General features: G+C 45.5%; 1 protein-coding gene across 1 annotated transcript in view; it reads left to right on the top strand.

The window, feature by feature from the left end:
• Window positions 1–21294: 21294 nt before the first annotated feature.
• asic1b (acid-sensing (proton-gated) ion channel 1b) overlaps window positions 21295–26113 on the top strand; it is a 220138-nt gene continuing 215319 nt past the window's right edge. The window contains exon 1 of the mRNA XM_041180347.1: window positions 21295–21897. Coding sequence (XP_041036281.1) covers window positions 21295–21897 — 603 coding nt within the window. The remainder of the gene's footprint in view (window positions 21898–26113) is intronic.

The raw sequence follows: 26113 nt of genomic DNA, 5'->3' as shown, positions 1-26113 counted from the left end.
TTCCTTCCTCCTCTATCTAAAACAAGCTAGGTACCTGCACCACATGGACTGCAGTCGTTCAAGAAGGCAGCTTACCACACCGTCTCAAGGATAATTAGGAATGGGCAATAAATGCTGGCCTGGCCAGTGACGCCCATATCCCTTGAACAAATAAAAGCAAAAACTCTCTCTGGCAGTGCTTTGTCCTCCATGAAATAATTTCTTAATCATCTGTTGTCTCCCTTTTTCTTTATTCTTTCACAGGATGTGGGCATCACTGGCAAGACCAGTATTTGTTGCCCATCCCTAATTGCCCTTGAACTAAGTGGCTTGCTAAGCCATTTCAGAGGGCAGTTAAGAGTCAGCCACATTACTGTGGGTCTGGAGTCACATGTAGGCCAGACCGGGTAAGGATGGCAGATTTCCTTCCCTAAAGGGCATTAGTGAACCAGATGGGTTTTTATGACAATCAATGATAGTTTTGTGGTCATCATTAATGATTCCAGCTTTATATTCCAGATTTTATTAATTTAATTTAAATTCCACCAGCTGCCACTGCATTGGCCTGAATCTCTAGATTACTAGTCCAGTGACACTACACCACAGTCTCCACTTCTCTTCTCAACTGTACTGCATTGTAATACTCCATGGAAAAAGTCCTGGTTCCCAGAAAATGATGGTTGATGTTTAACTTACTCAAAGATCGGGCCGGGAAGGAAATCTTGCATTTATGTAGTGTCTTTCATGCCCTCAGCACATCTCAAAGTGCCTTACAGCCAATGAAGTACTACAGGCATGTTAACACAGCAGCCAAATTGCACAAAACCAGGTCTCACAAACAGAAATCTGTTTTGACTTGTTGAAAGATTAAATATTAGCCAGGACACCAGGGAGAACTCTCCAGCTCTTCTGCAAGATGCTTCAATGGGATCTTATAGATCTGCCTTCTCAGCCAGGGCATCAGTTTAATATCCAAATGACAGCACCTCCAAGTATCAGGCTAGATTTTATGTTGAAGTCTCTGGCATGGGACTTGAACCCACAACCTTCACACTCAAAGACAAGAATAGAATCAGCTGAGCCACAACACATGGCCTTTTAAAAAATTATTTCACAGGATGTGGGCATTGCTGGCTAGGTCAGCATTTATTGCCCATCCCTAATTGCCCTTGAGAAGGCGATGGTGAGCTGCCTTCTTGAACCACTGCAGTATCATCATCCTACAGAGTTAAAGGTTTGTGGAATTGCAGTGTTCTTGTGCGTAGCTGTTATTTCAGTAGCACCGCTTAAAAAAAGCACTGTGCTTTCTTGACAAAGGCACTATATAAACACAAGTTGTTGTTTCTTTGTATTTGATCAACCCCATCCTCTTCACACAGAAGAATTCCTCAGGTCATGTGTGTGTATGTAAGAAAATCAGAAACACATTCTTTTGCAACACAGCTATGATGTGACTGCACCTAAATCCTAGAGAAACCTTACCTCCAATATCCCTTACTCCCTTTTTCTCTCCAGAAACGTAACCAATTGTCCTTCAAAACCCATTTATACTGCCCATTTTTAACACCATTCCTGGCACCATTCTACAATACAATTGCCAATTCACACCTGATTTCCCACAAAAACTGCGAACGTTGTTTTTTTAAACTCATTTCAGAGGAAGATGTGCAAATTTGTAGCCATTCCATTGGCAATGATTACAAATTAAAGCATGCTGCTCCTATGTAAGCAGGAAATAGGACCCAGACAGCAGTGCAATCATAGGGGGCTATTTAAAAATATATTGGGTGATATTGACAGTGGCCATGCTTCAGTTGACTGATGAATACTGACAGCTCCATTTGGCCCATCGAGCTCATGCTGGCTCTCTGAAGAGCAATCCAGCTAGTCCCATTCCCCCATTCAATCCCCATAACCCTGCAAGTTTATTTCCTTCAAGTGCCCATCTGATTTCCTTTTGAAATCATTCATCATCTCCGCTTCCACCATCTTTGTAGGCAGTGAGCTCCAGGTCACTACCACTTGCTGTGTAAAAATGTTCCTCCTCACATCCCTCCCTATATCTCTTGCCCAAGACCGTAAATCTGTGTTCCCTAGTCCTTGTACCATCAGCTAATGGGAACTGCTTTTCTTTGTTTACCTTATCTAAACCTGTCATAATCTTGTACACCTCTATCAAATCTCCCCTCAATCTCCTTTGCTCCAAGGAGAACAATCCCAGCTTCTCCAACCTAACCTTGTAGCTAAAATCCCTCATCCCTGGAACCATTCTGGTAAACCTCCTCTGCACCCTCTCAAGGACCCTCACATCCTTCCTAAAGTAGACTGTTTGACTTTGGGGCCTCATAGTGAAGCCCGATCTGATCCTTACTTCATTTCCAGATTTGTCCACTTACCAGCAAGGATTGTTAGACAACAGCAGGAGCAGGAACCCTTTCCTAACCCAGGGAAGCTGTAGTCAATAAGGACCTTCATAGCCTGTTAGCTCAGTATCAAAGATATATTTAAATAAGCCATCAGGGGAGCTATTCATTAAGTTGCAATCTGATTCTACAAATATATGAATAAGAAGCAGGAGTAGACCATTCAGTCCCTCGATCCCGCTCTGCCATTTGATAAGATTATGGCCTCAACTCTACTTTCCTGGATGCCATTTGACTCCCTTGTAGATCAGAATTCTACCTAACTCAGTCTTGAATATATTCAGTGACCTGGCCTCCACTGCTCTCTGGGGAAGAGAATTCCAAACACGAACGATCTTCTGAGGGAAAATATTCTCCTCATCTCCATCTTCTGTCCCCATCTGCCTCTCCCAAGTGCTCCCCTTGATGGATTTCTCCATGTTGGCTCTTATTGAGCCAGTTGAGGCAATTATTTTTTGAACATTCAGAGGGCTTCTACCCACATCACTGTTGTCTCCTTTCTCTTCTGGTGCTATCATGGATGACCTGCCACAGTACCAGATTTCTCTTGCTGGAGTAGCAGGCAAATTCCAGAGAGCAGAGTTACTGCTAGATGAAGCCCTAACAGCATTTCATTAGTGGCAGCAAACGTTGGGGTCTACATACCATGAACAGGCTTTTCAGAATTTATATTAAAATGAGTTTCAGCAGCACCAAACAAGCAGTGTTCAAATTACGTAAAAGAGGTATAGCTCACAAGCTTTCATTGTGGCCGAGAAAGAACATCGCAAACTCGTGGCCAAGGAAGCATGTTACAAACTCATGGATAAGAAAGAACATTGTAAGCTTGAAGAGAAGAAAGAGCATCATAAGCACAAGGAGGAGAAGAAAAATGGCAAACTCGAGGAGGAGAAAGGATATCGCAAACCTGAGGAGAACAAAGGACATCGCAAACTCGAGGAAGAGAAAGGACATCACAAACTCGAGGATGAGAAAGGACATCACAAACTCGAGGAAGAGAAAGGACATCACAAACTCGAAAGGGAGAAAAGACATTGCAAATTCGAGAAGAAGAAAAGACATTGCAAACCCGAGCGGGAGAAAGAACATCGCAAATTCGAGGAGGAGAAGGGACATCGCAAACTCGAGGAGAAAGGACATTGCAAACTCCAGGAGAAGAAAGGGCATTGCAAAGTCGATGGGGGAAAAGGACATCGCAAACTCGAGGAGGAGAAAGGACATCGCAAACCCAAGGAGGAGAAAGGACATCACAAATTCGAGGAGAAGAAAGGGCATAGAAAACTCGAGAAGGGGAAAGGACATCACAAACCTGAGGAGGGGAAAGGACATTGCAAACTCGAGAAGAGGAAAGGACATTGCAAACTCAGGGAGGGAAAGGACATCGCAAACCCAAGGAGGGGAAAGGACATCGCAAACTAGAGGAGGAGAAAGGACATCGCAAACCCGAGGAGGCGAAAGGACATCACAAATTCGAGGAGAAGAAAGGGCATAGAAAACTCGAGAAGGGGAAAGGACATCACAAACCTGAGGAGGGGAAAGGACATTGCAAACTCGAGAAGAGGAAAGGACATTGCAAACTCGGGGAGGGAAAGGACATCGCAAACCCAAGGAGGGGAAAGGACATCGCAAACTAGAGGAAAAAGGACATCGCAAACTCAAGGAGGAGAAAGGGCATTGCAAACCCGATGAGGGGAAAGGACATCACAAACACGAGGAGGAGAAAGGGCATCACAAATTCGAGGAGAGGAAAGGGCATTGCAAACTCGAGGAGGGGAAAGGACATTGCAAATTCGAGGAGGGAAAGGACATCACAAACCCGAGAAAAAAGGACATTGCAAACTCGATGAGGGGAAAGGACATCACAAACTAGAGGAGGAGAAAGGGCATCACAAATTCGAGGAGAGGAAAGGACATCGCAAACTAGAGGAGGAAAAAGGACATTGCAAACCCAAGGAGGGGAAAGGACATTGCCAACTCGAGGAGGGAAAAGGACATCGTAAACTACAGGTGGAAAAAGGACATTGCAAACCTGAGGAGGAGACAACGGCATCACAAATTTGAGGAGAGGAAAGGACATCGCAAACTCGAGGAGGGGAAAGGACATCGCAAACCCGAGGAGGGGAAATGACATCGCAAACCCGAGGAGGAGAAAGGACATCGCAAACACAAGGAGGGGAAAGGATATTGCAAAATCGAGGAGGGGAAAGGACATTGTAAAGCTGAGGAGGGGAAAGGACATTACAAACACAAGGAGGGGAAAGGACATTAGAAACATGAGGAGAAAGGACATCACAAACTCGAGGAGGAGAAAGGACATCACAAACTCGAGGAGGAGAAAGGACATCGCAAACTTGAGGAGGAGAAAGGACATTGCAAACTCAAGGAGGGAAAAGGACATCACAAACTCAAGGAGGAGAAAGGGCATCACAAATTCAAGAAGAGGAAAGGATATTGCAAACTCAGGGAGGAAAAGGACATCACAAACCCAAGGAGGGGAAAGGACATCGCAAACTAGAGGAAAAAGGACATCGCAATCTCGAGGAGGAGAAAGGACATCGCGAACTCGAGGAGGGGAAAAGACATCGCAAACTCAAGGAGGAGAAAGGACATCGCAAACTCAAGGAGGAGAAAGGGATCACAAGTTCAAGGAGAGGAAAGGGCATTGCAAACTCGAGGAGGAGAAAGGACATCACAAACTCGAGGAGGAAAAGGACATCGCAAACTCAAGGAGGAGAACGGGCATCATAAACCTGAGGAGGAGAAAGGGCATCATAAACCTGAGGAGGGAAAAGAACATCGCAAACTCGAGGAGGAGAAAGGACATTACAAACTCAAGGAGGAGAACGGGCATCATAAGCCTGAGGAGGAGAAAGGGCATCATAAACCTGATGAGGAGAAAGGACATCTCAAACCCGAGGAGGGGAAAGGACATCACAAACACAAGGAGGAGAAAGGGCATCACAAATTCGAGGAGAGGAAAGGGCATTGCAAACTCGAGGAGGGGAAAGGACATTGCAAATTCGAGGAGGGAAAGGACATCACAAACCCGAGAAAAAAGGACATTGCAAACTCGATGAGGGGAAAGGACATCACAAACTAGAGGAGGAGAAAGGGCATCACAAATTCGAGGAGAGGAAAGGACATCGCAAACTAGAGGAGGAAAAAGGACATTGCAAACCCAAGGAGGGGAAAGGACATTGCCAACTCGAGGAGGGAAAAGGACATCGTAAACTACAGGTGGAAAAAGGACATTGCAAACCTGAGGAGGAGACAACGGCATCACAAATTTGAGGAGAGGAAAGGACCTCGCAAACTCGAGGAGGGGAAAGGACATCGCAAACCCGAGGAGGGGAAATGACATCGCAAACCCGAGGAGGAGAAAGGACATCGCAAACACAAGGAGGGGAAAGGATATTGCAAAATCGAGGAGGGGACAGGACATTGTAAAGCTGAGGAGGGGAAAGGACATTACAAACACAAGGAGGGGAAAGGACATTAGAAACATGAGGAGAAAGGACATCACAAACTCGAGGAGGAGAAAGGACATCACAAACTCGAGGAGGAGAAAGGACATCGCAAACTTGAGGAGGAGAAAGGACATTGCAAACTCAAGGAGGGAAAAGGACATCACAAACTCAAGGAGGAGAAAGGGCATCACAAATTCAAGAAGAGGAAAGGATATTGCAAACTCAGGGAGGAAAAGGACATCACAAACCCAAGGAGGGGAAAGGACATCGCAAACTAGAGGAAAAAGGACATCGCAATCTCGAGGAGGAGAAAGGACATCGCGAACTCGAGGAGGGGAAAAGACATCGCAAACTCAAGGAGGAGAAAGGACATCGCAAACTCAAGGAGGAGAAAGGGATCACAAGTTCAAGGAGAGGAAAGGGCATTGCAAACTCGAGGAGGAGAAAGGACATCACAAACTCGAGGAGGAAAAGGACATCGCAAACTCAAGGAGGAGAACGGGCATCATAAACCTGAGGAGGAGAAAGGGCATCATAAACCTGAGGAGGGAAAAGAACATCGCAAACTCGAGGAGGAGAAAGGACATTACAAACTCAAGGAGGAGAACGGGCATCATAAGCCTGAGGAGGAGAAAGGGCATCATAAACCTGATGAGGAGAAAGGACATCTCAAACCCGAGGAGGGGAAAGGACATCACAAACACAAGGAGGAGAAAGGGCATCACAAATTCGAGGAGAGGAAAGGGCATTGCAAACTCGAGGAGGGGAAAGGACATTGCAAATTCGAGGAGGGAAAGGACATCACAAACCCGAGGAAAAAGGACATTGCAAACTCGATGAGGGGAAAGGACATCACAAACTAGAGGAGGAGAAAGGACATCACAAATTCGAGGAGAGGAAAGGACATCGCAAACTAGAGGAGGAAAAATGACATTGCAAACCCAAGGAGGGGAAAGGACATTGCAAACTCGAGGAGGGAAAAGGACATCGTAAACTAGAGGTGGTAAAAGGAAATTGCAAACCTGAGGAGGAGACAGGGCATCACAAATTTGAGGAGAGGAAAGGACATCGCAAACTCGAGGAGGGGAAAGGACATCGCAAACTCGAGGAGGGGAAAGGACATTTTAAACTCGAGGAGAGAAAGGACATCACAAACCCAAGGAGTGGAAAGGACATTGCAAACTAGAGGAGGAAAAAGGACTTTGCAAACGAGAGGAGGAAAAAGGACATCGCAAACTCGAGGAGGAAAAAGGACATCACAAACCCAAGGAGGGGAAAGGACATCACAAACTAGATGTGGAAAAAGGACATTGCAAACTCGAGGAGGAGAAAGGACATCGCAAACTCGAGGAGGGGAAAGGACATTGCAAACCCGAGGAGGGGAAAGGACATCGCAAACTCAAGGAGGAGAAAGGACATCGCAGACTCGAGGAGGGGAAAGGACATCGCAAACTCAAGGAGGAGAAAAGACATCGCAAACTCGAGGAGGGGAAAGGACATCGCAAACTCAAGGAGGAGAAAAGACATCGCAAACTTGAGGGGAAAGGACATCACAAAATCGAGGAGGAGAAAGGACATCGGAAACTCGACGAGGAGAAAGGACATCGCAAACTTGAGGAGGAGAAAGGACATCGCAAACTCGAGGAGGAAAAGGACATCGCAAACTCGAGGAGGAGAAAGGACATTACAAACTCAAGGAGGAGAAAGGGATCACAAGTTCGAGGAGGGGAAAGGACATCGCAAACTTGAGGAGGAGAAAGGACATTGCAAACCTGAGGAGGGGAAAGGACATTGCAAACCTGAGGAAGAAAAAGGACATCACAAACCCGAGGAAAAAGGACATCGCAAACTCGAGGAGGAGAAAGGACATCGCAAACTCGACGAAGGGAAAGGACATCACAAACTCGAGGAGGGAAAAGGACATCGCAAACTTGAGGAGGAGAAAGGACATTACAAACTCGAGGAGGAGAACCGGCATCATAAACCTGAGGAGGCGAAAGGGCATCATAAACCTGAGGAGGAGAAAGGACATCGCAAACCTGAGGAGGGGAAATGACATCGCAAACCCGAGGAGGAGAAAGGACATCGCAAACACAAGGAGGGGAAAGGATATTGCAAAATCGAGGAGGGGAAAGGACATTGTAAAGCTGAGGAGGGGAGAGGACATTACAAACACAAGGAGGGGAAAGGACATTAGAAACATGAGGAGGGGAAAGGACATTACAAACACGAGGAGGGGGAAGGACATTGCAAACTCGAGGAGGAGAAAGGACATCACAAACTCGAGGAGGAGAAAGGACATCACAAACTCAAGGAGGAGAAAGGACATCGCAAACTCGAGGAGGAGAAAGGACATCGCAAACTCAAGGAGGAGAAAGGACATCGCAAACTCAAGGAGGAGAAAGGGATCACAAATTCGAGAAGAGGAAAGGATATTGCAAACTCAGGGAGGAAAAGGACATCGCAAACCCAAGGAGGGGAAAGGACATCGCAAACTAGAGGAAAAAGGACATCGCAATCTCGAGGAGGAAAAAGGACATCGCAAACTCGAGGAGGAGAAAGGACATCGCGAACTCGAGGAGGAGAAAGGACATCGTGAACTCGAGGAGGGGAAAGGACATCGCAAACTCAAGGAGGAGAAAGGACATCGCAAACTCAAGGAGGAGAAAGGGATCACAAGTTCGAGGAGAGGAAAGGGCATTGCAAACTCAAGGAGGAGAAAGGACATCGCAAACTCGAGGAGGAAAAGGACATCGCAAACTCAAGGAGGAGAACGGGCATCATAAACCTGAGGAGGACAAAGGGCATCATAAATCTGAGGAGGGAAAAGGACATCGCAAACTCAAGGAGGAGAAAGGACATTACAAACGCAAGGAGGAGAACGGGCATCATAAGCCTGAGGAGGACAAAGGGCATCATAAACCTGCGGAGGAGAAAGGACATCTCAAACCCGAGGAGGGGAAAGGACATCACAAACACAAGGAGGGGAAAGGATATTGCAAAATCGAGGAGGGGAAAGGACATTGTAAAGCTGAGGAGGGGAAAGGACATTACAAACACGAGGAGGGGAAAGGACATTACAAACATGAGGAGGGGAAAGGACATTACAAACACGAGGAGGAGAAAGGACATCACAAACTCGAGGAGGAGAAAGGACATCACAAACTCAAGGAGGAGAAAGGACATCGCAAACTCGAGGAGGAGAAAGGACATCGCAAACTCAAGGAGGAGAAAGGACATCGCAAACTCAAGGAGGAGAAAGGGATCACAAATTCGAGAAGAGGAAAGGATATTGCAAACTCAGGGAGGAAAAGGACATCGCAAACCCAAGGAGGGGAAAGGACATCGCAAACTAGAGGAAAAAGGACATCGCAATCTCGAGGAGGAAAAAGGACATCGCAAACTCGAGGAGGAGAAAGGACATCGCGAACTCGAGGAGGAGAAAGGACATCGTGAACTCGAGGAGGGGAAAGGACATCGCAAACTCAAGGAGGAGAAAGGACATCGCAAACTCAAGGAGGAGAAAGGGATCACAAGTTCGAGGAGAGGAAAGGGCATTGCAAACTCAAGGAGGAGAAAGGACATCGCAAACTCGAGGAGGAAAAGGACATCGCAAACTCAAGGAGGAGAACGGGCATCATAAACCTGAGGAGGACAAAGGGCATCATAAATCTGAGGAGGGAAAAGGACATCGCAAACTCAAGGAGGAGAAAGGACATTACAAACGCAAGGAGGAGAACGGGCATCATAAGCCTGAGGAGGACAAAGGGCATCATAAACCTGCGGAGGAGAAAGGACATCTCAAACCCGAGGAGGGGAAAGGACATCACAAACACAAGGAGGGGAAAGGATATTGCAAAATCGAGGAGGGGAAAGGACATTGTAAAGCTGAGGAGGGGAAAGGACATTACAAACACGAGGAGGGGAAAGGACATTACAAACATGAGGAGGGGAAAGGACATTACAAACACGAGGAGGGGGAAGGACATTGCAAACTCGAGGAGGGGAAAGGATATTACAAACACGAGGCGGGGAAAGGATATTACAAACACGAGGAGGGGAAAGGACATTACAAACATGAGGAGGGGAAAGGACATTACAAGCTCGAGGAGGGGAAAGGACATTGTAAACTCGAGGAGAGAAAGGACATCACAAACCCAAGGAGTGGAAAGGACATTGCAAACTACAGGAGGAAAAAGGACTTTGCAAACGAGAGGAGGAAAAAGGACATCGCAAACTCGAGGAGGAAAAAGGACTTTGCAAACTCGAGGAGGAAAAAGGACATCACAAACCCAAGGAGGGGAAAGGACATCACAAACTAGATGTGGAAAAAGGACATTGCAAACCCAAGGAGGGGAAAGGACATTGGAAACTCAAGGAGGAAAAAGGACATCGCAAACCCGAGGAAAAAGGACATCGCAAACTTGAGGAGGAGAAAGGGCATCACAAATTCGAGGAGAGGAAAGGACATCCCAAACTCGAGGAGGGGAAAGGACATCACAAATTCGAGGAGAGGAAAGGACATCCCAAACTTGAGAAGGGGAAAGGACATCACAAACTCGAGGAGGAGAAAGAACACCAAAAACACGAGGAGGAGAAGAGACATCGCAAACTCGAGGAGGAGAAAAGACATCGCAAACTCAAGGAGGAGAAAGGACATCACAAACTCAAGGAGGAGTAAGGGCATCACAAATTCGAGAAGAGGAAAGGATATTGCAAACCCGGGGAGGAAAAGGACATCGCAAACGCAAGGAGGGGAAAGGACAAAGCAAACTAGAGGAAGAAAAAGGACATCACAAACCCGAGGAAAAAGGACATCGCAAACTCGAGGAGGAGAAAGGACATCGCAAACTCGACGAAGGGAAAGGACATCACAAACTCGAGGAGGGGAAAGGACATTGCAAACTCGAGGAGGGGAAAGGCCATAGCAAACTCAAGGAGGAGAAAGGACATCGCAAACTCGAGGAGGGGAAAGGACATCGCAAACTCGAGGAGGAGAAAGGACATCGCAAACTCAAGGAGGGAAAAGGACATCGCAAACTCAAGGAGGAGAAAGGGCATCACAAATTCGAGAAGAGGAAAGGATATTGCAAACTCAGGGAGGAAAAGGACATCGCAAACCCAAGGAGGGGAAAGGACATCGCAAACTAGAGGAAAAAGGACATCGCAATCTCGAGGAGGAAAAAGGACATCGCAAACTCGAGGAGGAAAAGGACATCGTAAACTCAAGGAGGAGAACGGGCATCATAAACCTGAGGAGGAGAAAGGGCATCGTAAACCTGAGGAGGGAAAAGGACATCGCAAACTCGAGGAGGAGAAAAGACATTACAAACTCAAGGAGGAGAACGGGCATCATAAGCCTGAGGAGGAGAAAAGGCATCATAAACCTGAGGAGGAGAAAGGACATCTCAAACCCGAGGAGGGGAAAGGACATCACAAACACAAGGAGGGGAAAGGATATTGCAAAATCGAGGAGGGGAAAGGACATTGCAAAGCCGAGGAGGGGAAAGGACATTACAAACACGAGGAGGGGAAAGGACATTACAAACATGAGGAGGGGAAAGGACATTACAAACACGAGGAGGGGGAAGGACATTGCAAACTCGAGGAGGGGAAAGGATATTACAAACACGAGGCGGGGAAAGGATATTACAAACACGAGGAGGGGAAAGGACATTACAAATGTGAGGAGGGGAAAGGACATTACAAACTCGAGGAGGGGAAAGGACATTGTAAACTCGAGGAGAGAAAGGACATCACAAACCCAATGTGTGGAAAGGACATTGCAAACTAGAGGAGGAAAAAGGACTTTGCAAATGAGAGGAGGAAAAAGGACATCGCAAACTCGAGGAGGAAAAAGGACATCCCAAACCCAAGGAGAGGAAAGGACATTGGAAACTCGAGGAGGAAAAAGGACATCGCAAACCCGAGGAAAAAGGACATCGCAAACTTGAGGAGAAAGGGCATCACAAATTCGAGGAGAGGAAAGGACATCCCAAACTCGAGGAGGGGAAAGGACATCACAAACTCGAGGAGGAGAAAGAACACCAAAAACACGAGGAGGAGATGAGACGTCCCAAACTCAAGGAGGAGAAAGGACATCACAAACTCAAGGAGGAGAAAGGGCATCACAAATTCGAGAAGAGGAAAGGATATTGCAAACCCGGGGAGCTAAAGGACATCGCAAACCCAAGGAGGGGAAAGGACAAAGCAAACTAGAGGAAGAAAAAGGACATTGCAAACTCGAGGAGGAGAAAGGACATCGCAAACTCGAGGAGGGGAAAGGACATCGCAAACTCAAGGAGGCGAAAGGACATCGCAAACTCGACGAAGGGAAAGGACATCACAACTCAAGGAGGAGAAAGGACATCGCAAACTCGAGGAGGGGAAAGGACATCGCAAACTCAAGGAGGAGAAAAGACATCGCAAACTCGAGGGGAAAGGACATCACAAAATCGAGGAGGAGAAAGGACATCGGAAACTCGACGAGGAGAAAGGACATCGCAAACTTGAGGAGGAGAAAGGACATCGCAAACTCGAGGAGGAGAAAGGACATTACAAACGCAAGGAGGAGAAAGGGATCACAAGTTCGAGGAGGGGAAAGGATATTGCAAACTCGAGGAGGAGAAAGGACATTGCAAACCTGAGGAGGGGAAAGGACATTGCAAACCTGAGGAAGGGAAAGGACATTGCAAACTAGAGGAGGAGAAAGGGCATCATAAACCTGAGGAGGAGAAAGGACATTACAAACTCGAGGAGGAGAAAGGGCATCATAAACCTGAGGAGGGAAAAGGGCATCATAAACCTGAGGAGGAGAAAGGACATCGCAAACCCGAGGAAGGGAAATGACATCGCAAACACAAGGAGGGGAAAGGACATTGTAAAGCTGAGGAGGGGAGAGGACATTACAAACACGAGGGGAAAGGACATTAGAAACATGAGGAGGGGAAAGGACATTACAAACACGAGGAGGGGGAAGGACATTGCAAACTCGAGGAGGAGAAAGGACATCACAAACTCGAGGAGGGGAAAGGACATCGCAAACTCAAGGAGGAGAAAGGACATCGCAAACTCGACGAAGGGAAAGGACATCACAAACTCAAGGAGGAGAAAGGACATCGCAAACTCGAGGAGGGGAAAGGACATCGCAAACTCAAGGAGGAGAAAAGACATCGCAAACTCGAGGGGAAAGGACATCACAAAATCGAGGAGGAGAAAGGACATCGGAAACTCGACGAGGAGAAAGGGATCACAAGTTCGAGGAGGGGAAAGGATATTGCAAACTCGAGGAGGAGAAAGGACATCGCAAACCCAAGGAGGGGAAAGGACATCGCAAACTAGAGGGAAAAGGACATCGCAATCTCGAGGAGGAAAAAGGACATCGCAAACTCGAGGAGGAGAAAGGACATCGCGAACTCAAGGAGGAGAAAGGACATTGCGAACTCGAGGAGGGGAAAGGACATCGCAAACTCAAGGAGGAGAAAGGGATCACAAGTTCGAGGAGAGGAAAGGGCATTGCAAACTCAAGGAGGAGAAAGGACATCGCAAACTCAAGGAGGAGAACGGGCATCATAAACCTGAGGAGGAGAAAGGACATCGCAAACACGAGGAGGGGAAAGGACATTACAAACACAAGGAGGGGAAAGGACATTACAAACATGAGGAAGGGAAAGGACATTACAAACACGAGGAAGGGGAAGGACATTGCAAACTCGAGGGAAAATGATATTACAAACACGAGGCGGGGAAAGGATATTACAAACACGAGGAGGGGAAAGGACATTACAAACGTGAGGAGGGGAAAGGACATTACAAACACGAGGAGGGGAAAGGACATTACAAACACGAGCAGGGCGAAGGACATTGCAAACTCGAGGAGGGGAAAGGACATTGCAAAGCTGAGGAGGGGAAAGGACATTACAAACACAAGGAGGGGAAAGGACATTGCAAGTTAATGAAAGAGAAAGAACATATCAAACTTGTGAACCAGGCAGAAAATTGCAAGCTCAAAGAGGAGAACGAACAAGCTCATTATTTGGTGGCCTCACAAAAGCAGGAAGCCAGTGAGTGCATGTGAAGGCAGATGCCTCTTGCTGTGTGTTCAGTGAGCAGCAGGTTAATGTTTCAGTTTGAGCCTTTTATCAGGGCAGAAGATGAAGGGTCACTGCCAAAGCATTAAGCATCCTTTCGCATGATGACTGACCTGCTGAGCACTTGCAGTACTTTATATTTTTATAAAGGGAACTAAGGAATATTTTATGATATTTTTCATTTCATTCAATCATTACATTCAGCTAAAAAATACAGTTAATCAATTTGACAGATTGATATGACAGAAAAATCAATTGTGAATTTTTTTGCCAATTTTCTCATGCAAGAAACCTGAGAGATGAGCTCCAAACAAGCATACTGAACTGAACAGCATGTCTGGTTTCTTGCTGATAGAGGCTTGTTAACAAAATTGTGTTCTCAGAAACAGTACATTCAAAGCTGCACAATCTCACCACTTTGTTAATATCCCTTATGTCAGAAGAGGAAGTTCACCTTCCATGTGAGTCCTGAGAGAACTGGTTGGTTGTATGAGTTGGATCATCCTGCCAATTTTGCCGCTCCCCGTTTGAGAGACATCACCTCCTTATGGTGCCTCCATCTGACACCCTGAGACCAGGAATTCACCCAGTGAGAACTACTTTGTGTTGGGAACTGGACAGGGCTGGCACAATGCAATGACAGGGAGGGTGTGAATTTTTAATAAATTGCCTTCAGGACCGATTGAGTTAACAGCCGAAACTCAGGGAGCTCATCTAACCCATCCTGTAATGGTTTATGGTCTCCAATCTGATCAAGTACTGTCGGCATTCTGTTGCTTGCACCATTCAAGCCAAACTAGTGCAAAATGACAACAGTTGTTCTGGTACAGTGTTCCTTGGGGATACATGGAATTGAATATATGGACGCCAAGAGATGTGAGGACGATGAATATTCTGGACTTTTGCTTGATTACCTCTGATGTTTCGGGCACACTTATGTGGCACTTGCCTTCAACGAGTATAAATGGATGGGATAGAGTCAATCATAGATTCATACAATAGTTTGATAGAGCAGACTGTGCATAATCTGTGGATAGGCTTGCTAACTTTGGCTGGATGTTTTTCTGGAGGATTCATGTCATGGTCTCTCACCTTTAACTTTCCGGCCTCATGCTTCTTCCATTGGTCACTCAATCCTTGCAGAGGCCCACAAATGGACCGTTCATTACCTGATTGGATGGTAGGTGACATTTAGTCAAACAGTTAATTCGTTCCATATCCAAAATTTTTATACCTCATAATTGTTCAAGGGAAATGAAAAAAAAACTCAATTTTTTTCGATATTCCTATGATTTTTTTCTTGGGTTTGCTCACAGCAGTGTCCTGGAGATTCATTTTAAATTCCCAGCATTGTAATATGCCTTTAAGGGATATCAGCATGACATCATGGGAATGGAAATGTGTCCTGTGATCCAGTCTTAGTTTCACTTTTACTTTGAGCAGAGCACAAACACACACAGCTCCTAATGTCTTCAAGCTTTAAACCTATGTATAACCGTTCTCATGTGTCTCGTCTTAATAAATGAACCCACAACGTGTTTACCCAATCCCTTATGAGTGAGCAATTGGTGCTTGCATCATTATACCATCACGGCAGGATGTGCAGCGGTTGTTCCTTCTAAACAACATGGAGATCAGTGGTGGTAGGACAAGTGGCAGCAAGATTAAGTACAGGTACGACGTTTGCAAAGTCCTTTTTCCTCCTCTAGTTTGCAATGTCCTTTCCACTCCTTGGGTTTGTGATGTCCTTTCTCTCCTCGAGTTTAAAATGTCCTTTCCCCTCCTCGAGTTTGCGATGTCCTTTCCCCTCCTCGAGTTTGCGATGTCCTTTCCTCTCCTCAAGTAGTAGCTTTCTGTGTGAGCACTGGCCTATGTAAATTATGGGATGGTTCTGGTTGTCTGAGTCTGAACATCCTAATCCTATTTGCACATGATATTTGGTTCATTTTAAACAACAGTTAGTTTGGTGCTGACAAATGAGAAAGCATGGACCCAGAGGAGACCATTTAGTTCATCAGGCCTGTCCTTTCCACAGAACATGTCCATACTCCTGCATCATTGCCTCTGCCCCATCCATTCGACAAAAGTACACCTGAATCTCCACAGGGAATCAAGCAAATCTCCAGAATATCTATCCATTTTCGGTTTCCCCTACTCAACCTTGGCCTATTGCCTGCTACAGATAACATCCTCTCCTGCCTCCTGCCCTTGAAGCACAGAAACTATTGACAAATTGATGGGGCCTAAATCAATATTATTCCCCGATCACATGTTGGTGAAACACCAGCCATCTCCCAAACTTTAATAACACGTGAAGCCTAAAGTAACATCCAGGGCTGGATGCTCCTCTTCTGGGTGGACTTCCAGCCACAAAGGAACCCTAGAACCACAGAAACGTTATGGCACAGAAAGAGGCCATTCAACCCATCATGTCTGTGCCTGCCAAAAAAGAGAATTTTTAATTCCACTCTCCAGCACCTGGTCTGTAGCCTTGCGGGTTACAGCACTTCAGGTGCTGATCAGGTACCTTTTAAATGAGTTGAATGTTTCAGCCTCAACCACTGATTTAGGCAGTGAATTCCAGATGCCCACCACCCTCTGGGTGAAAAAGCTTTTCCTTTGTCCCCTCTGATCCTTCTACCAATCACCTTAAATCTATTCCTCCCTGGTAATTGACCCCTCAGTTAGGGGAAACAGGTCTTTCCTGTCCACCCTATCAAGGCCCCTTATAATTTTGTACACCTCAATTAGGTCACCCCTTAGCCTAAGGAAAACAACCCTAGCCTATCCAATCTTTCCTCATAGCTGCAATTTTCAAGTCCTGGCAACATTCTTGTAAATCAAGAACTTCTGCTCATCTCTCTTATTCCACCCCAATATTAACCCATTTCCCTGGGTCAAAGACCATCTCATTTGCACTGTGGGCTTCCAGTAGGATTCCCGTTGTCATGGTCACAAAGTCTGGCATCCAGGCAACAGAGGAGGCATCTGTTTTTTTAGTTGCCACGGGGTGTGGGCATCGCTTGCAAGGCCGGAATTTGTCACCCATCCCTAATTGCCTTTGAGAAGGTGGTGGTGAGCTGCCATTTAAAGGGCATTTAAAAGGCAAAAATGCCCCAAAATATTAGGAAATTACCAGCTTTTTAATCCTCAGCAGAGAGTGAAGTTTATACTAGTCAGGTCTATAGGGCCAGATTACAGGGAGAGGAGGCCAAAACAAGGCCCTCTCTCTATACTGGGGGACCCTCAGGGCCATTAACTCTTACTCCCAGGGCCACTGTGGACAAGGCGGCAGATGAAGCAAGAAGGGACAAAGCTCTTCCAGAAATTAGCCTTCAAAGTTTTCAGGTTATTCCTTTCAATGACCAGAAAATTGGGAGGGCTATGAATCAGGCGTGCGGGACCCCATCTGATCTGTGCTTGGAGCCCCCAACTCATAAAATGTGGCCCATCCAGAAATCCCCATTCCATTGCCCCTCACAACCAGTCAGCAAGACCACAAGGGATCTCCTCGAATTATGATGAGGTAGCGCATCATTGCATTAGTGTCCTGTGATGATTTTTGTGCAGCGTTTATGGCACAGTTCCGGTTGTTTTTTGATTTTCATGATTCATCGTTATTGTCTGCTGACAATATCTGTATCAGGTTACCCTAAAACACCCAATCGAACGAGAAATCAGATACCTTGACATCCTGCCAGGATTACCAATCCAGATCTGCTTGCCCTGTAAATCTGAAAGAATCAGGGGATATTCTTGTCACAGAAGAGCTTCACCCTGGACAGAGGCAGCAATTTACCTCCTTTTCCCTTCCCACCTCTAAAATTCCAAAAGTGACGATCATTTGCCTTTTTCTGGTGATCTTCATCTCGTTGTGGTGCTTTATACAGAAGTGCTCAGAACTCTGTAACATCAATCTGTAACTGAATTTTACCCTGATCATTTGTCTTTGTGGGGTTATACTTAACATGGGACAATTTATCTACAGTCTATGTAAAGGAAACAAGGAAACACTGAGATATTGGCACTCCTCTAATTCTAGCCTCTTGAACATCCCTAATTTTAATCACTCCATCATTGGTGGCCATACCTTCAGTTGCTTAGGCCACAAGCTCTGGAATTCCTTCTCTCCGCCTCTCTACCTCTCCTCCTTTAAGAAAGTCCTTAAAACCTACCTCCTTGACTAAGCTTTTGGTCATCTGACCTAATATCTCCTTATTTGGCTTGGTGTCATACTTTGTTTTATAATGCTCCTGTGAAATGCCTTGGAACGTTTTATTACATTAAAGGTATATAAATAGGTTGTTGTTGTTTTAGGTAAATGAGTGGTACTTGTAATTGTCCCCAAGGTTATTTGCATACTTTCTTCATTTCACCTTTGACCCTTGCTTCTTCCAGGCCGCTAGTCCACTTGCTGTGAATGTGCAGGGTTACAGATGCTCGAGCTTTGATTCAATAATGCATCCTCTCTTTTTCTTTTCTCTTTCATTATTCTTTTCCAATTTGCTAACCCACTCCTGTTATTAAAGTGTAGATTATTGCTGGGTACAATTACACAGCCATTGACCATCTCCCCAGTTGCCAGTCTTCAAGAGTGAGCCTGGATGCTGAGTGGCAGTGGGCTGTTTGACTGCAGGAGGACTAACATGGCCTGACATCCATCACAAATCCAGCAGGAGGTGCTGTTTGGTACATTTTGATGGGTTTGAATCCAGGTTCAAGCCCCACCCCAGGGCTTGAGCACAAAATTCAAGGCTGACCCTCCAGTGTCATACTGAGGAAGCATTGCACTGTCGGCAGTGCCGCCTTTTGGATAAAACATTAAACTAAGGCCCCATCTGCTTGCTCGGGTGGATGTAAAATGGCACGATTTCGAAGAAGAGGAGGAGAATTATCCCTGATGTCCTGACCAATATTTATCCCAATCAACATCACAACAGATTACCTGGTGTTTCATCAGAGTTCTGACTAAAGGTCACTGACCTGAAACGTTAACCCTGTTTCTCTCTTTCCACAAATGCTACCAGATCTGCTGAGTATTTGCAGCATTTTCTGTCTTTATTTCAGATTTCCAGCATCCATGATATTTTGTCCTTGTCGAAGGTTATGTTGATTGGGTTAGATGAAGTAGGATGGGAGGAGGCTTATGTGGAAAGTAAACACTGGTATGGACCAGTTGGGCCAAATGGCTCATTTCTGTGTTGTAAATACTGTGTGAACATATGCATTAATCAGAAGTTGACTCCCAATGTGTTTAATGGTAGTATGGTGTATTGTTGGACCTAAATGTAGCCCCTCATTATAGTCCAATTGGCTTCTGTGGTGAAGAAGAAACACCTTTTATTTTAATATCATGTCTCTTTATTTCCATACTTTTGCCCCTTTCTGCATTCCTCTCTTGAAAGCACTGACACTTGCTGCAGTTTGGTGCTATAGGTACCAGCAATCTTACAGGTGCTGGGCATTTTAATGGCCATTTCCCGGCTGTTGAGTGTTTACAAAAGGAGGGAGACAGTCACACAAATTCTATGACAGTATGGATCTGGCAAATCAGCCTGACTGAACAGTGAATGGATCAAAATAAGCCTGTCAATTGGTGGAAAATAGGGTTGCCAACTCTCTAGGATTTCCCTGGAATTAATGATTAACCTCCTGGAAGAAACTGGGAGAAAAATTATTGGGGCATTTGAGAGAAAAATGTTTTTTCCTTTGAATGCTCTTGCTTATTAATTATGAAAAATATTGGAGATGAGGAGAAAAGGGCTGTTTGACCAAGTGGGGCAGTTGGAGGCAGGAGGCCATGTGATTGAATCTCCAGGAATGCATCTGACCAGAGTTGGTAACCCTATTGGAAAGGGAATGGCCTTGGGGAACTAAAATTCTGAAGAATAATGTGTGTATGGAGAGTGCTGGAAAGCACACTCACAGAGAAACATTCTATGCTCAGAGGGTTAACCCCTTGAGGACCATTGCAGAATGGCAATATCTTAATTCTTTTGAAAAGTCCGCAAAATGATTATCTTCTTCTGAGGCAGTCCCTCAGGGTTGAGGATGACTTGCTTCCATGCTGGCTCAATGTGTTCTGTCAGGTTGATAAGTCCAATGCGTGATCTGCAGACGCTGTAAACGCAGGGCAATTTTGATTTCTCCAATTTCTGTTTGACAACAGAACATTTGGAGTGTTGTCCTGTTAAGGGTGAGGAGATGATGGGGCTGTGCAATCAATGGGGAGGATAAATGCATTCGCACTAAAAACTGCCTGTGTATGTTAGCAACTTCCATGTACTGCTTTTTTAATGCTGTTGAAACTCTGAGCTGCCTAACTCTCATACGCAGACCATGCTGAACTTTTTGAGCAGTTTTGGATCGTAATCCTGTGCAAGCTGGGCTCCCCTGGCGAGTGCTAGTTTGTAATTGATGCTGACAGCAAGATATAAATCAAATGCAGGCTTCAATTGTTGCTAACACTCTGCGAGATGCTGCTTTCAATAAAGTTTCTTTAATATCCTTGATCTTGGCACTTGGGTGCTCATTACTCAGGCCCCCAGCCCCCCACCCACTAGTGAGAAGGCCGTCAAATTAGTCAACAGCCAGCAATTACAGGACAATAAATCTCAATTGTAGTGAGAGGCTGATACATCACCTTTCAAATTTTGACTCATTAAGAAGATTGAACTCTTTCGCTGAGGCTATTTTGAGCGAGGGAGAGAAGAATGGGAACGAGGATGAGAGACTCGGTTTTTTTTTCTCTCTTGTTCTCCTTCTCTTAACACTTCCTGCTCTGCTGCTTTTCACTGGTAATAGCTGGAAGGTAAGAGATGCCTTGCAGAGCTTGTTTAGGAAAAGAGTGTGCGTCAGAGGTTCAGGTTGCCATGAGAGTTCTCTAGGAGCCTGGCTGCAAATTGAATGGTGGATCAGGACTCAGTGATGAGGCAGCAGTGCCAAGTCCACTGACAAAACCCCTCCCTACAGTCAGTTGGGACGGGCTCCTTATAAATTATTAAGCAGGCCAGGGCTGCTCATCATCCTGGCTCCAGCACTCTGTGGCAGCGTGAACATACAGCACAGTACTTCTTCAGTGAAGCTGACTGGGACCTATTGTGCAACTGAGACAGCTTGAAATAATATCCAATGCCTTCTTAACTTCCTGCAGTATGTAATTTTTTTAAATCTTTGACTTATCGACATGTGTCTTATTAGTTTAACTATATGACGCCAAGATATTTCTACATCAAAACTGTACTTTTTAAAAAAAAAGATTTTGTAAAGGCAATTCAATACTCCTAATCTTTGGAATTTAAAAAAAACAGCTTGCCTTCCGTGTGTTTATTCAGAATGCCAGTCCAGATATTTTGCACTATTTCTTTTGCGGCTGATGATGAGAAGGGAGAGGAGAAGAGAAGGGAGGAGAGTTTTGATCAGTTTTCTGAAGAGGGTGACCATGAGGAGGAAGGCCAGTCGAATGTGGTCAGCCTCGCTGCGTTTGCCGGGAGCTCCAACTTGCATGGAATGAGCCATATCTTTGTTGAGGGCGGCTGTGGCGTTCGACAAGTCTTGTGGGGCTGTGCTTTCCTCTCCTCCCTTGCCATCTTTTTGTACCAGGTTATGGACCGAGTCATGTATTATCTGGAGTACCACCACATCACGGCTCTCGATGAGATGGACAGCTCCTTCCTGTACTTCCCGGCGGTGACCTTCTGCAACTTCAACAGATTCAGGCGCTCCAAGATCACTTACGCAGACTTGGCCTTTGCCGGCACACTAATGGGATACACGGAGGGCATGGATCCAGGATTCCGGGTGGCCCCGTCGGTCAAGAATGATGGCTCGTCCATCAGCATGTACGAATTGTTCAACAGGACCAGCCATCAGTTGGAGGACATGCTGAAGGATTGTCGATACCGTATGGAGGAATGTGGCCCTGAAAACTTCACTGTGGTAAGTCAAGTTTACTCGACACAGGATTCAGGGAGTTCTGCCACCAGGAGATTCTTAAACTTTGGTGATAGCCATTCCCTTACTTTATTATGCCAAACGTGCTTGCTGTTGCGCCCCCATGGGTGGGATATTGTGCACTCATCTCTTAAACCCACTGGGTTATGCTGTTGTCTTTATCCTTGCTAAGGTTTATTGATATCCAATAGCTCCTGGCTAAAAGTCACCCCCCATCCCCACATTCCAGCAAGGCTTCGGTTTCATTGCTTAAATGGCAAGGGCACCAATGGGATGAAGTTTATGCAAAGGAATCAGAGTCTGCAGTGGCATCAGTCTAGGTTAGGTTAGTGTTATAGAAATGGCAGACAAAAGTTCTTGGTGAAGAGGTAAAGAGGAGAATGTGTAGCATAGATTAGATCGACTTTTAAGGCAAAGTGTGTACCAAGGCACTGCGGCATGAGTAGATAAAGAAGGCAACAGAGTAGGATACCTGCTAGGCTTCCAACCTATGGCTCAGTCCATAGCACTTTTGCCTCTGAGTCAGAAGGTTGTGGGTTCAAGTCCTACTCCAGCAGCCAACTTGTGCACAGCAAGATCCCAAAACAAGATAAACGACCAGATCGTGTTTCAGTGTGGCTGTTTGAGGGATCTATGTTGGGCAGAACACCAGGGAGAAGTCCCCTGCTCTGCTTTAAATAGTGGCTGTGGGATCTTTTATGTTCACCTGAGAGGGCAGGCAGGGCTTCGCTTTAACATCTCATCCAAAGGTTGGCACCTCTGTCAGTGCAGCACTGAAGCGTCGGCCTAAATTATGTCCTCAAGTCTCTGGGGTGGGACATGACCTGGAGAATTCCCATTTGCTTTGTTTGGTGAAATTCTTCCAATTTCTTTCGTTTGCCTCCAAGCAAAGGCCAGGTAGTTACTGCTCCAATTTGCACCATTCCATGTCTTCTTTAGTGACAGTTTATTGTTAGTTTGATCTGTCCATTGTAAGGCTGGGGCTTCTGCTTTGTGGGGCTGTGTGCTTAATAGGGAGGCAGAATAACTTAAGCTCAGTGAGTTGAGGGAGTGCAATGGTGATCTTTAAAATCTTTTTCCATCTTGTGATGGCCCCTGCTGGGAACTTCAAATGCTGGACCTCCATTTGTGAGCTCCTTCGATCTTATTTCAGCTTTTAAATTTCTAGTTATTTGTCACTTGTTATTTTGGCTGTACGATAGGTCCATCTGATGATCTTAGAAGCAGCATTAGAAATTTGGAGACAGCTATCTTTCTGTTAGCAGCACTCTCATCTCTGAGTCAGAAGGTTATGGGTTCAAGTCCCAGTCCAGAAACTGAGCACGAATCTAGGCTGAGACTCCAGCACTGTACTTAGTACTGCACTGTGGATGTGTTGATATTTGGATGAGATGTTGAATCAATAGCCCTGTCTGCCCTTGCAGGTGAACATAAAAGATCCCATGGGCCTATTTTGAAGAAGACCAGGGGAGCACATGGGGTGCTCTAGCCAAATTAATATCCCTCAACTAATGTTACAAAATCAGATTATCTAGCCATTATCACATTGCTGTTTGTGGGAGCTTGCTCTGCGTACATTGGCTGTCATGTTTCCTACATTACAACAGTGACTACACTTCAAAAAGTACTTCATTGGATGTAAAGTGCTTTGGAGCATCCTGAGTTTGTGAAAGATGCTTTTTTTTTATTCACAGGATGTGGGCTTCACTGGCTGGGCCAGCATTTATTGCCCATCCCTAATTGCCCTTGAGAAGGTGGTGGTGAGCTGCCTTCTTGAATCACTGCAGTCCAAGTGGTGTAGGTACACCCACAGTGCTGTTAGGGAGGGAGTTCCAGGATTTTGACCCAGCGACAGTGAAGGAATGGCGATATATTTCCAAGTCAGGATGATGTGTGACTTGCAGGGGTACTTGCAGGTGATGGTGTTCCCAAGTGTCTGCTGCCCTTGTCCTTCTAGATGGTAGTGGTCGGGGGGTTGGAAGGTGCTGTCTAAGGAACCTTGGTGAATTCCTGCAGTGCATCTTGTAGATGGTACACACTGCTGCTACTGTGCGTCAGTGGTGGAGGAGGGAGTGAATGTTTGTGGATGGGGTGTCAATCAAGCAGGCTGCTTTGTCCTGGATGGTGTCAAGCTTCTTGAGTGTTCTTTCTCGTTTGTTCTTTCTTGTTCTCCTTGTTTGACCCCATGCTTCTATTCCTGTCAACTTACTTTACCCATTAAATGCTATTGTGATTGGTACCTTTGATTACAGTAACCTTTTTCCATTGAGATTTAATTATATAACCAGAAAATCTTTGTGGTTCAGCGGGTAGCAGCCTTGTCTCTGATTCAAATCTGACTTCCGACTTGTGCACAAAAATTGAGGCTAATACTCCAGTGTAGTACTGAGGCAGTCCTGCACTTTCATTGGTGCTATCTTTCTGTAAGATATTGAGGCCCCATCCACCTCTCAGGTGGACGTAAAAGATCCCATGACACTATTTTGAAAAAGGCAGGGCATTTTCCCCAGTGTCCTGGCGCCAACATTTATCCCTCACATTTAGCATCACAAAAAATTGATTATCTGATCATTATCACATTGCTGTTTGTGGGAGCTTGCTGTGCACAAATTGGCTGTCATAATTCCTACATTACGGCAGTGACTCCACTTCAAAAAAATATTTCATTGACTGAAAAGAGTTTGAGACATCTGGTGGTCGTGAGAGGTGATGTACAAATGTAAATCTTCCTTTTGCTTTAAAACTACTTGTGCACGTGTAGCTTTTTCAGTTGAGCTGTAGACTGTCTTTGGCAGCTGAGAGACAGTACAATTATGTTCATTATTTCGCAGCGGCAGACGTATATTTCAATGCCTTGCTATTTTGAAACTTTGTATCTTCCACTTGGAAATATCCTGGGCGTTGAGGATATCTGTTATTACTTGGAGGGGCCTATTTTGATATTTGTGAGGGCAGTATTGGCGTGTAACTGTTAGGTGTTGCCACATTGAGCTGAAGCAGTCACGTAACGTTTCGTCCACTGTGCCAACCACAGCCTTCACACCTTTGCAATCTTACTGTTCTTTATTGTGCTGTAAACTTGTATTATCCGGAATTTTGGAATTTCTGATGTTCCCCTAATATGAATTGCAACTTTACCAACCGGAAGCAATTACGAAGTTATCCGGATCCTGAATTGTATACAATTATTTTTTACTTATATTAACCGGTATTTTGGATTAACCGGCATCACCCACTCCCCACGCATGCTGGATAATAATGATTTTACTGTGTAATAAATAAGAGTTTCGGGCTGAAAGTGTAAGCTCCACCTGCAAAACAGGCAAAACCTACTAAAACAGCAGCGTCTTCAAAAAAATACGAGACAATCAGTTTAATGTTAACACGTAATTTCCCCAGAGAGTTGGACCTTGTAATGTAATTAAAGGCACAATTCCTGGATCTAATTTTCTTCCTTTTTTAACAACGTTCTTTCTTCCACTCCTTCAATGTACTTTTCCCGATCTCCCTGCCTCCTGCTTTCCCACCCCCTCCCCCACCAGCTTCACTTGTGTAATAAAGTTTTCACGTTGCTGCACGAACAGCTGTGAGCTTGGCTGTGCTCGGTTACTATAAAAAGCCTCGGGTCCTGTCTCATTTAAGAACATGTTGCCAGCCTGCAGAATGTCTTGCTGACATGTAGTGTTGCCTTGCCGTCACACCCGAGTGCTTGTGGCAGCGTTGGTCTCAATTTCTTTTTAAATCGGATGTTTCGAGGACGGGTGCAAGGGTGTTTTAGGAGAGGAGGGGGCACTGTGATATCTCCTGAGAGTTTCACCACGAATGCATTAGTGTTGAAATGCGGTCGCCCATGTCCTTGCTATGCACGCAAAGATTCCCGCAACGGTCTGGCAGGAGTTTAACGCAAGATGATTTCAGCAAAAACAATGTCACAATTGGAGCACCATATGGGCAATCCCGGATGCCAGCCCTCCTGCCACCACTCCCTGGCACACTATCATAGAATCAGAGTAATTAGACAGCCCAGAAGGCTATTTAGCCCATCATAGGAACATTTAAATAGACAGAGATCATGGTACATATTGGTACCGACATAGGTAGAAAGAGGGATGAGGTCCTGCAGGCAGAATTTAGGGAGCGAGGAAACAGATTAAAAAACAGGACCTCAAAGGTAGTAATCTTTGGATTACTTCTGGTGCCA

The sequence above is a fragment of the Carcharodon carcharias genome, chromosome X, assembly GCF_017639515.1.
Source record: "Carcharodon carcharias isolate sCarCar2 chromosome X, sCarCar2.pri, whole genome shotgun sequence".
In the NCBI taxonomy this organism is placed as follows: Eukaryota; Metazoa; Chordata; class Chondrichthyes; order Lamniformes; family Lamnidae; genus Carcharodon; species Carcharodon carcharias.
The sequence above is the reverse complement of the archived record's forward strand: the minus strand, read 5'-3'. Positions and strand labels throughout refer to the sequence as shown.